At 38.8% G+C, this 12,114-nt stretch overlaps 1 protein-coding gene across 1 annotated transcript in view; it reads right to left on the reverse strand.

Annotated features, from left to right (window-relative positions):
* Nucleotides 1-5,319: 5,319 nt before the first annotated feature.
* The window catches only part of ADAM18 (ADAM metallopeptidase domain 18), a 122,700-nt gene continuing 115,905 nt past the window's right edge, over nt 5,320-12,114 (reverse strand). Inside the window, exon 20 of the mRNA XM_039253397.1 lies at nt 5,320-5,502. Within this exon, the coding sequence (XP_039109328.1) occupies nt 5,460-5,502 (43 nt within the window). The 3' untranslated portion in view covers nt 5,320-5,459. The remainder of the gene's footprint in view (nt 5,503-12,114) is intronic.

The raw sequence follows: 12,114 nt of genomic DNA on the forward strand, positions 1-12,114 counted from the left end.
TCTTTCTCAGGCTGACTTATTTTACTTAGCATAATACACTCTAGTTCCATCCATTTCATTGCAAATGGCAAGATTTCATTCCTTTTTATGGCTGAGAAATACTCCCTTATTTTCCATTCCATATCTTCTTTATCCATTCATCAGTTGATGGACGTGTGGGCTCTTTCAAGATTTCCCAAGAGCTACTTTTATAAAACACTTATGCCAAGTATCATTCAATTCTGGTAATGTATAACAATTCGATGATCTTGTAAATGTATATATAAATCACAAAGAATACTAGACTGAATTGTTCTAGTTTTGCTAACTTGAATATAAAACTAAGTTAGTAAGTTAAAAGGTACTGATGGAGATTTGATATTATTATTTTTTGTCCTTCTATACAAGCGAAAAGCAGAGAGCCATTTTCTTTGACATTGGATCCAGTTTTTCTTAGTTCTACATTCTCATTTCCTTAAGTGTTCACTAAACAATTGTGACTTAGTATTACGGTGCTACAGAAAAAAAAAGTTGTACTTTAATTTTGATTTTAGAAACATATAAGCCATGTAATGTGTAAAATGAAGAATGTTTTATGTGTGTTCTCCCTCCTCATTCTTTATCATCTATGTTTTTCAGTATCTACTCAGAGAATAAGCTTTCATGATTTATCATGTTAATTTACATGACACAATTGATTCTCAACAAGGGATAAAATTCCTTGGGAAGTAGACAGAATTTCTTAAAACAATCATTGTTGACATGACTTCCTATGTGAAAGGTATTGGGGATTTACTGAGCAGCTTTGGTTGTTCTTGAACTTAAAGGAACAAGAAGGATATCTAAGTGCCCGAAATCTGAAAATAGAAGCAGTATATACCTTAAACATTCTGCTCAATATTACTAAACATTAATCAAATCCAAGCAGTAACCTTGACATGTAATAATGTGAATTAGTATTTGCATTCTTCTTTTAATGCATTTTTAATATTAAATATAAAATAATTTTATTTAACCTCTACATATAGTTCCCTCTCTTCCATAATACTGTAACTTTATTCCATTTCAGAACAATAATGGCATTAAAGGGAGGAAAAATATCATTTTTTTTTATTTCCAGGAGAGAGAGAGAGAGACAGCATGAGCAGGGGAGGGTCAGAGAGAGAGGGAGTCACAGACTGCAACAGGCTCCAGGCTCTGAGCTGGCAGTCAGCACAGAGCCCGACGCGGGGCTTGAACCCACGAACCGCGAGATCTTGACCTAAGCGAAAGTCGGACGCTTAACCAACTGAGCCACCCAGGCGCCCCAAAAATATCATTTTTTTAACAGCAGCTTATTTCATAAACAAAGATATACTTTGAGCTATATCAGAGTACTTTTTAAGATTTTCAAAAATGATCATCAATGGGAATGCAAAGTGGTATACCACTTTAGAAAATAGTCTGGCAAGGGTGCCTGGGTGGCTCAGTCCGTTAACCGTCCGACTTCAGCTCAGGTCATGATCTCACCGTTTGTCAGTTTGAGCCCCACATTGGGCCCTGTGCTGACAGCTCAGATTCTGTGTCTCCCTCTCTCTCTGCCCCTCCCCTGCCCACTCTCTGTCTTTCTCTCTAAAAAATAAACATTTAAAAATTTAAAAAAAGAAAGAAAACAGTCTGGCAGTGTCTTAAACTAAACATACTCTTACCATATGATCCAGTAATTATGTTTCTTGGTATTTGTCTATCTAAATAGGAAACTTAAGTACACACAAAAAGCACACAGATCTTTATAGCCATTATATTCATAATTGGTAAAACTGGAAGTGATACAGAATTCCTTCAGTAGATGAATGAATAAACTAAACCATCCACAAAATAGAACATTTTTGAGTAATAAAATGAGCTATCAAATTATTATAAAAAGGTGGATTAAGTAAAGGAATCTTAAGTACATATTGCTAGGTGATGAAGCCAATATGAAAAGACTACATACTCTATGATTCCAACTCTATGACTTTCTGGAAGTCAAAACTGTAAAAACAGTAAAAAGATCAATGTTTGCTTGAGTTTGGCGGAGAAGAAGGATGATTAGGTGGAGCACAGAGGATGTTTAGGTCAGTGCAAGTATTCCCCTTTATGATATTTTAATGGTGCATGCATGTCATAATGGTGCATATGTCTGTAAAAAACCCACAGGAAGTGTAACAACAAGAGTGAATCCTAAAGTAAACTGAAGTTTTGGTGATAATGTTGTGTCACTTAAGTTTATTGATTTTTTTAAAATTCCAGTGTAGTTAATATACAGTGTTATATTAATTTTAGGTCTACCGTACAGTGATTCAATAATTCCATGTATGACTCAGTGCTCATAAAAATCAGTGTACTCTTAATCCTCTTCACCTATTTCCCCCATTGCGACACTCACCTCCCCTCTGGTAACCATCTGTTTGTTCTCTATAGTTGAGTCTGTATTTTGGTTTGGGTCTTTTTTTTTCTTTTCTTTTTCTTTGTGTTGTTTCTTAAGTCCAAATAACTGAAACCATAAGGTATTTGTCTTTCTCTGACTGGCTTAATTTGCTTTGCATCACACTCTCTAGATCCATGTTTTTTAAAAAATAGCAAGATTTCATTCTTTTTATGACTGAATAATACTCCTTTGTGTGTGTGTGTGTGTGTGTGTGTGTGTGTGTGTATCATCTTCTTTATCCATTCATTCGTCAAGGACACTGGAGTTCTTCCATAATTTGGCTATTATAAATAATGTTGCAATAAACATAAGGTGCATATTTCCTTTTGAATTAATGTTTTCGTTTTCTTTGGGTAAATACCCAGTAGTGTGATTAATGGATCATAGAATAGTTTTGTTTTTTAATGTTTTTTAAGGAAGCAGTATAGTTACTGTGGTGTGCTGCATAGTTTTTGTATACTGAGCTCCATGATGCATTTCATAACTACATTTGCTACTAACTGTATAGGAAACATACCAATAACATGTTTTTAGTATCCTTCCTTTATCCTATTGTTTAAGAATAAAACTGCGGTTTTCCTTCTACATTCTGGATATCATGTAATGGATTCACCACATACCATTTGTCAAGACCAAAATCTTGTGTTTCAACAACATAATACACCTGTACTTTACTGGTTATAACAGAAATATAAAAAAATAAGTTCTTTGCATTATAGCTAAGCATTCTATAAGACTCACAATATACTTACAGGCTAAGCATGGCTCTATTCTACCTATTTTATAATAAGGGAACTAAAGATAGATGTTGGTTTTATTTTGACACATAGCTAGTAAGTGATGGAGATTAACACATTTCAGCTTTTGACCAGTATTATACATACTTCTCTGTTTCAGTGCCCAGATACCTTTTGCTAACTTTTCTAATTAACACTAAAAATGTGCATGTAAACTCTCTCACGCTTTGAGCCTAAACATATAATCTGCAAAAAAATAAATAACTGGCTTATAGTTTACCTTTTAAACCTTACTCATTTTATATTTGTTTAAAAATTGTTACTCAAGTAGTCCATATTTTTAAATTTGCCTACTTGCTAGGATTTATAACCCCCAAACCAATATTCATAGATTTGATCATTTGACTTCATGTTCAAGGTGAAAAAAAATTCAGTCACACCAAAGTTCACATTCCCATCTGAAGTAGAACAGATGACACTCCGCCTTATTATTTCAGCTCTCATACAGAGATGAGCCGAGGATAAAAAAGGTAGGGAGCAGTACACTGTATTTCAAGAAGCTCAGGTTGTGTAACCAAACGGAGGGTGTTTGAATCTCACCTCTGACACCTATTAGTGGAGTGGCCCCAGGCAAGTCATTTTTCACTTCTGGACCTCCTTTCCTTCTTTGAAAACTGAGAAAATAGAACCTCCCAGGATGGATTGTTTTTAGAATTTATGATTATATATATGAAATATATACATATTTCCCTAGAAGCCATGATTCAGTGGTAGCTAATTCAGTGCGGTGGGACTTTATGAAACATAGCTACCACAATAATCAAATGTATTTGTATGACCCCACTTGTATAAGAATATTTAAATTACATATTTTTCACAATAATCAAGTGTATTTGTATGACTCCACTTGTATAAGAATATTTAAATTACATATTTTTTATAGATAAAACGTCCAGTAAACTGTACAGCCCTTTTGTGAGACACAATTATGCTTATATATTACTTGGGAAATACGTCTTAAAAATTAAATATCAAAACACTTGCTCTCATTCAATTATCAGAGCTCTTTAACAAAGTAAAGATGAATACAGTTTTTACAAATGATTATGTAAGAATTGATTTGGCCCATGTAGTCCAAAAAATATAATACACAGAATATATGAAGAATGATTTATTTGCATACATTTAAGAAACTTTGCCATCATGGGCGTTTGTCTCAATCTTCCGTGGCACTGTAATTTGCAGAAGTGATGTTTCGGGATCTGCGGTCAGGAAAACAGCCGTGAGCATTCCCCAGTGCCTGGCAGCATCCTTATTCTTCCCTGGGCCTGTCACATCACGTCACGCTTTGAACTCACACGACGGAATCAGACTCTGTACCTTCAGGAAGAGGCTCCCTGGAAGCGGGACCTGACCCTCCCACGTTCCAGAGCCACTTTGGGACTTGCTGACCTCCGCCCCAGGAGGGGAAGCAGAGCTGCGCCGGACACACACACACACACACACGACGGAATCAGACTCTGTACCTTCAGGAAGAGGCTCCCTGGAAGCGGGACCTGACCCTCCCACGTTCCAGAGCCACTTTGGGACTTGCTGACCTCCGCCCCAGGAGGGGAAGCAGAGCTGCGCCGGAGGCCCCACCTCCCGGGAGCTCCGCGCCCTCTCCTCCAAGTGCAGGGTCCCCGCCCTGTTCCGAGCCCTCCCAGCCGCAGGCCCCGCAGGATCCCGACTCCAGGCGGGCTCCGACAGGACGCAGGGCTCCCCTGGGCAGGGCGCGGGGCTCTGGAGCAAGCTTCTGAGCCCGCCACGCCCAGAGGCTCAGCGACAGGTGGCCGTCTACGGAGCAGGGTGCGACACTCACGAAGGCCGGCGGAGGTCAGCCGGCCCAGGCCTGAGAGCATCAGCAGGACAGGCAGCATTGCGCGACCTGCCGGCCTTGCCACGGTGGTGGCGGTTGGCTGCGGAACGGCGGCGGCTCGCGCGCCGGGATCTGAGCTCCGGGCCGGACGGCGGGGGCCGCGGGGGCGGCTGGGAGTTGGGGGAGGGGTGGGGGACGCGGCCGCTCCGCGTGCGCAGCCTGGTCTACAGACCCGCGCGCGCAGCCGCAGCCCGGGGCTCCCACCCACCGCGCTGGGCCCTGGAGCACGAGGCAGCTTGGCCTGGTGCCCGCGTGGGCTTGGGCTTTATTTTCCAAAACGCGGACGTTTGAAACACATTTGGGGATGACGTGAGGGTCGTAAAGGGCATTTTCTTCTCTGGAAATGGGCCGTCTGCTGCTGAAGTGCTCGGCAGTATCAATAGTCCACGTCATAGTTTTCTGTCACGATGGCTGAATTACTGTAGTGAAGAAAAACAATGGAAATTCAGAATATGGTAAGTAGCAGACAGTTGCGTGTTTTAACCGTGTCTCCTGAGGAAGTTCTATTTTAAGTCTCAGGTCAAAACACATACGTGCAAAGAAACACAAACACTAAGAAATAACATATCAATTCTATTATAAATTTGTTTCTTAGAAAACTAACAAGTCCAAAAAAAACCGCTAAACAAATGTAAACATATGTTTATTTTACTAGTATTGATTTATAATTTAAGCATGAGGGAAAAGAATTGCAGCTATGAAATGACTGAAAAAACGAAATACACTTATTCAGATTAATGCACCTTTGTTTCTTTTTCTTTTTCTTTTTTTAAATATCTTCTTTATTTCCGAGAGAGAGGCAGCGTGAGCAGAGGAGGGTCAGAGAGAGAGGGAGACACAGAATCTGAAGCAGGCTCCAGGCTCAGAGCTAGCTGTCAGCACAGAGCCCAATGCAGGGCTTGAACCCATGGACTGTGAGATCATGAGCCACCCAGGCGCCCCTGCACCTTTGTTTCTTAGAAAAACCTATGTTTAGGAGACAAAGTGAATGTCTAAATGGGAATTTACCCAATCAGTATGGAGTTCATACATTGAAGGGCAATAGAGTTAACTTGGAAAAAATTTTCATCTCACGTTTAATGTACAGATTGGTGGTTTGCCTAATTTCAGTTTCTCTTTTCAAAATTTATTTTTTATTCTAGTGAAATACAACTAACATAAATATTTACCATCTTACCCATGTTTAAAGTGTATAAATAGTTCATTACCATATACTATATGCACATTGTTGTGCAAACCTCACCACCAACCATCACCAGAACTCTGTCTTGCAGAACTGGAACTCTGTATCCATTAAACAAGTCCTTATTTCCTCCTCCCCTGTACCCTGACAATGTCAGTTGTGCTTTCTGTCTCTAGGAATTTGACTACTCCACGTACGTCACGTAAGTGGCCTCGTACAGTATTTTTCTTTTGTGACAGGCTTATTTTATTCAGCCTAACGTCTTCCTTATGCTCCTGTTGTAGCATGTTGCCGGATTTCTTTACTTTTAAAAGCTGAATAATATTCCATTATATGTACATAACATATTTTGCATATCTGTTCATCTGTCATGGACACTTGGGCTGCTTCCACTTTTTAGCTTCTGTGAATAATGCTGCAATGAAATTGGCATACAAATATCTCTTCTGGATCCCACTTTCAATTAATTTGGATATCTACCCAGAGTATCAACAGAGTGAAAAGGAACCCCTCAAAATGGGAGAAAATATTTGGAAATCATATATTTGATAAGGGATTAATATCTAGTCTACACAGAGAACTAAGATTCAACAACAAAAACAAACACCTGATTAAGAAATGGCCAAAGGACTTGAATAGACATTTCTTCAAGTAAGATTTAGAAATGGCCTATAAGCACATGAAAAGATGATCAAGTCACTAATCATCAGGGAAATGCAAATAAAACCCACAAAGAGCTATCCCCCTTAAATCTCCCAGGATGGCTACTATCAAAAATGAGGAAATAAGTATTAGTGAGGATGTGAAGAAATCAGAACACTTGTACATTATTGGTGAGGATATAAAATGGAACAGCCTCTGTAAAAGTTCTTAAAAATATTTAAAGTTCAATCACCTAATTTCATTTTAATAAGAGCTTTTTTTAACAAGACATTCTTAAATTTTCCTTCCGTGAAACTTGTGCTTTTACACTTTAAAATGAGTATCTATAGACAAATTCAAATACTGATTGTTTTTCCTGTTTGTAAACAGAAACACAAAAATAGGTAAAGATAGTTTTTTAGAAAGTTTAATTCCCATACTTCTTTCTAAATATTTGTTTCAGTAGCGACTAATATAATATGTAATTCAAAAATACGCATGTCTATTTATTTTACTAAGATATTTACTTCTTAACCCTGTGGTTTTGGGGGGATTAATATAAGTATATAAAATACTTGAAGGGGCACTTGGGTGGCTCAGTCGCTTAAGCATACAACTCTTGATTTTGACTCAGGTCACAGTCTCATGGTTAATGAATTCAAGGCCTGCGTCTGAGTCTGCGATGAGCGTGGAGCCTGTTTGGGATTCTCCCTCTCTCTCTGCCCCTTGCCTGCTTGTTCGTGCTCTCTCTCTCTCTCTTTCTCTCAAAATAAATAAAACCTTAAAAAATACTTGAGTATTTATAAATATTAATAATGCGTGTATAATAACTATTAATTAATAATATAACAATTATCAACATAATGATCAATTATTATGTTGATAATAATATAATAATTACTAATTGTAAATATTTGGATACATAAATATTTGAATACACAGTATAAACCAAGCAGTATTCCTGTGTTATCAAAATACGGAGAGTATCCTCGGAATAAACCTAACCAAGGATACAAGAGATCTGTATGATGAAAACTATAGAAAACTTATGAAGGAAATTGAAGAAGACACAAAGAAATGGAAAAACATTCCATGCTCATGGATAGGAAGAATAAATATAGTTAAGATGTCATTACTACCTAAAGCACTCTACACATTCAATGCAATTCCCATCAAAATTGCACCAGCATACTTCTCAAAACTAGAACAAACTATCCAAAAATTTGTATGGAACCACAAAAGACCCCAAATAGTGAAAGTAATACTGAAAAATAAAACCAAAACGGGAGGTATCACCATCCCAGACTTCAGCCTCTACTACAAAGCTGTCATCCTCAAGACAGTATGGTATTGGCACAAAAACAGACCCATAGACCAATGGAACAGAATTGAGAACTCAGAAGTGGACCCAAAAGTATACAGCCAACTGATCTTTGACAAAGCAGGAAAGAATATCCAATGGAAAAAAGACAGCCTTTTTAACAGATGGTGTTGGGAGAACTGGACAGCAACATGCAGAAGAATGAAACTAGATCATTTTCTCACACCATGCACAAAAATCAATTCAAAATGGATAAAGGACCTGAACGTGAGACAGGAAACTATCAACACCCTAGAGGAGAAAGCAGGAAACAACCTCCTTGACCTCCACCGCAGCAACTTCTTACTTGACACATCCCCAAAAGCAAGGGAATTGAGAGCAAAAATAAACTGTTGGGACCTCATCAAGATTAAAAGCTTCTGCACAGCCAAGGAAACAACCCAGAAAATTAATAGGCAACCAACGGAATGGGAAAAGATAGTTGCAAATGACATATCAGATAAAGGGTTAATATCCAGAATCTATAAGGAACTCACCAAACTCCACGCCCGAAAAGCAAACAACCCAGTGAAGAAATGGGCAGAAGACATGAACAGACACTTCTCCAAAGAGGACATCCAGATGGCCAACAGACACATGAAACGATGCTCAGCATCCCTCCTCATCAGGGAAATACAAATCAAAACCACACTGAGATACCACCTCACGCCAGTCAGAGTGGCTAAAATGAGCAAATCAGAGAACTCTAGATGCTGGCGAGGATGTGGAGAAACGGGCACCCTCCTGCACTGTTGGTGGGAATGTAAACTGGTACAGCCCCTCTGGAAAACAGTGTGGAGGTTCCTCAGGAAACTAACAATAGAACTCCCTTATGACCCAGCAATAGCACTGCTAGGAATTTACCCAAGGGATACAGAAATGCTGAGGCATAGGAGCACATGTACCCCAATGTTCATAGCAGCACTCTCCACAATAGCTAAAACATGGAAAGAGCCTAAGTGTCCATCAACAGATGAATGGATCAAGAAGATGTGGTTTATCTATACCATGGAATACTCCATGGCAATGAGAAACAATGAAATCTGGCCATGTGTAGCAACATGGATGGACCTTGAGGGTGTTATGCTGAGCGAAATAAGTCAGGCAGAGAAGGACAAATACCATATGTTTGCACGTATAGGAGGATTAGGAGGAACTTGACGGAGGACCAAGGGGGAGAAGAAGGGCGGAAATGGTGGGGGAAAGGGAGAGAGGCAAACCATGAGAGACTCTTGAATGCTGACAAAAACTGAGGATGGATGGATGTGGGGGGGAGGGGGGGATGGGCATGAAGGAGGGCACTTTGGGGATGAGCACTGAGTGTTATGTAGAAACTAATGTGACAATAAACTATTTGTAAAAAAAAAAAAAAAAATACGGAGAGTATCATCTATGTATCCAAACAGGTCAGAGACTAACAGGAAACCAGATATGCATAAGAAATTCATTGTTAGCATGATATACAGTATTCTCTGGGAATGTCGCTAGTTTGTATTCTCCACATATATTAAATGTAGTTTACAGAAAGGATGTCACATTTGATATTGACTCATAATTGGATGAGTTGAATGACTTGTATTAAGCCAGTAAATATTCTCCCAAGAATAATATTAAATCATCCAAAGGCTTTAAGTGTGAATGAATGATATTTTATTTCAGAAAAGTAACTTATAATAGTCCTGGGGATGGTGAGATAGAAATTATGAGGACTTGAAACAGTAAATCCAGTTAGAAGAGTTTTCCATAATTTAGGCTGGAAATGTCAACACGCTCACAGCTAAACCATGAGGGGGGAAAATATAAATATGAGAGATATTTTGGAAACATAATTAAAAATAGAATTTCTATCAACCCACTAAAAATCTTCACAAATGTAGCAAGGAACAAAGTAATGTTATTATTGAATAAGTGTTAGACCTGTGTTGCGCTAAAGGGAAAGATAGAATGAAACTTCACCCTTTTATATAACCAGGCAGATACACCCATGTCATCCATGTTAATTGTCTTAATTCAAAGTACAGATAAAACTTCCAATTTCTTTAGGATAACCAGGAAGCTGCAGCTTGAAACCAGACAGCAAGGTTAAATCCCCAAGGGGCCAGGAAGATAGGAATCCATCTTCTTTGATGTTTATGTTTGAAATAGATAGATGCCTACAAAGTCCTTAAGGAAAATATTCCTGGAGTGTAAAGCTGACAAATTTTATTTAGTTTTCAAAAAGAATTACATTCCTCCCAAAGAGACAGGGAAAGGATTAACAATTACAAGTTTTCTAAAGGAAATAATCTAAGAAAAGGGTGGGGTGGAGAGGGTAGTTTCTTTCATGTGTGGTGCCAGAGAGAAAATTGATGTTTTGTTTCATAGATTTGTATTTACCCTTACAGTATATAGGGAGCCAAACAGGTGCACTGACTAATTTGGTATGAAGCTTGATAAATTGTTAAGGTGACTAGGCAACTGAGATGATAGTTCCACCAATTTTAGGAGATGCAGATTTGTACAGGAGTTGGGAGATAATCAGTTGGGTTGAGATTTGTTGAATTTGAGGTCTTTGTGGATAAGCAATGGGATTTTCTATAGTTTAGGCCAGAAATGGCAAGATCCTCATGGCTAAACCAAGGATCTAGATGAGTCTGCATCCTGACAATTTAAGTTGAACACCTAAAAAGGCAATATGAAGGAAAGAAAGTGAATCACTCAATTTAAGAAAAATATGTAGAAAGAAAAGTGGATGTCCAAAAGGAATCTGTGGATCATACAGATAATTTCAGTGACTAAGGGAACAGAAAGGAAGAAAATGAAACTGATAAAGATTGGTAAGTAAGGCAAGTTAGGAATTAGAAGATGTTAATATTTTGGTGACTTTATTAAGTGCTTTTCTTGCATCTGTTTAGCTGATCTTTTAAAAATGCGGTCTACTATGGTAAATTATTATTTTTTAATGTTTATTTATTTTTGAGAGGGAGAGAGAGCATGAGCAGGGGAGGAGCAGAGAGAGAGGGTGACATAGAATCTGTAGCAGGCTCCAAGCTCTGAGCTCTCAGCACAGAGCCCAACACGGGGCTCAAACCCATGAACCATGAGATCGTGACCTGAGCTCACACACTTAACCGACTGAGCCACCCAGGTGCCCCTACTATGGTAAATTATTGATTGAACCTTGTGTTCCCTGGATAAATCACATTTGATATGTTATTTTTAAGATTATTTGTTTATTTTTAGAGAGAAAGAAAGTGCAAGCAAGGGGATGGGGGGGGCGGGGCGCGGCGGAGAGACAGAGAAAGAGAAAGAATCCCAAGGAGTCTCTTCACTGCAAGCCCAGAGCACCACAGGGGGCTGGAGACAACTTTATAGATAGATTTTCAACTGCAAATTCAGTTTATTTATAGATAGAAACCTGTTCAAGTTATCCATTTCTTACATTTGTTTGTTTTGTTTTGTTTTGGTATTTGGATTTTCTTTCAACTTTTTAAACATTTTTAAAAATGTTTTTCTATTTATTTTTGAGAGAGAGAGAGAGACAGAGACAGAGTGTGGGGAGGGGAGGGGCAAAAAGAGGGAGACACAGAATCCAAAGAATCCACAGGACCCAAATTCCAGTTAGTAGTGCAATGTTAGTTTCAGGTGTCGGATTTAGTGACTCATCACTTACAGATAACACCCAGTGCTCATCCCAACAAGTGTCCTCCTTAATGCTTATCACCCATGTGGCCCATCCCTCTGCCTACCTCCCCTCCAGCAACCCTCCTTTTGTTCTCTATAGGTAAGAGTCTCTTTTATGGTTTGCCTCACCCTCCCCTCCACCCCACCCCTCCAGCATGTTGATCTGTTTTGTTTCTTTTGTCC

This window comes from Hyaena hyaena, unplaced genomic scaffold, assembly GCF_003009895.1.
Source record: "Hyaena hyaena isolate Hyena2069 unplaced genomic scaffold, ASM300989v1 scaffold_446, whole genome shotgun sequence".
In the NCBI taxonomy this organism is placed as follows: Eukaryota; Metazoa; Chordata; class Mammalia; order Carnivora; family Hyaenidae; genus Hyaena; species Hyaena hyaena.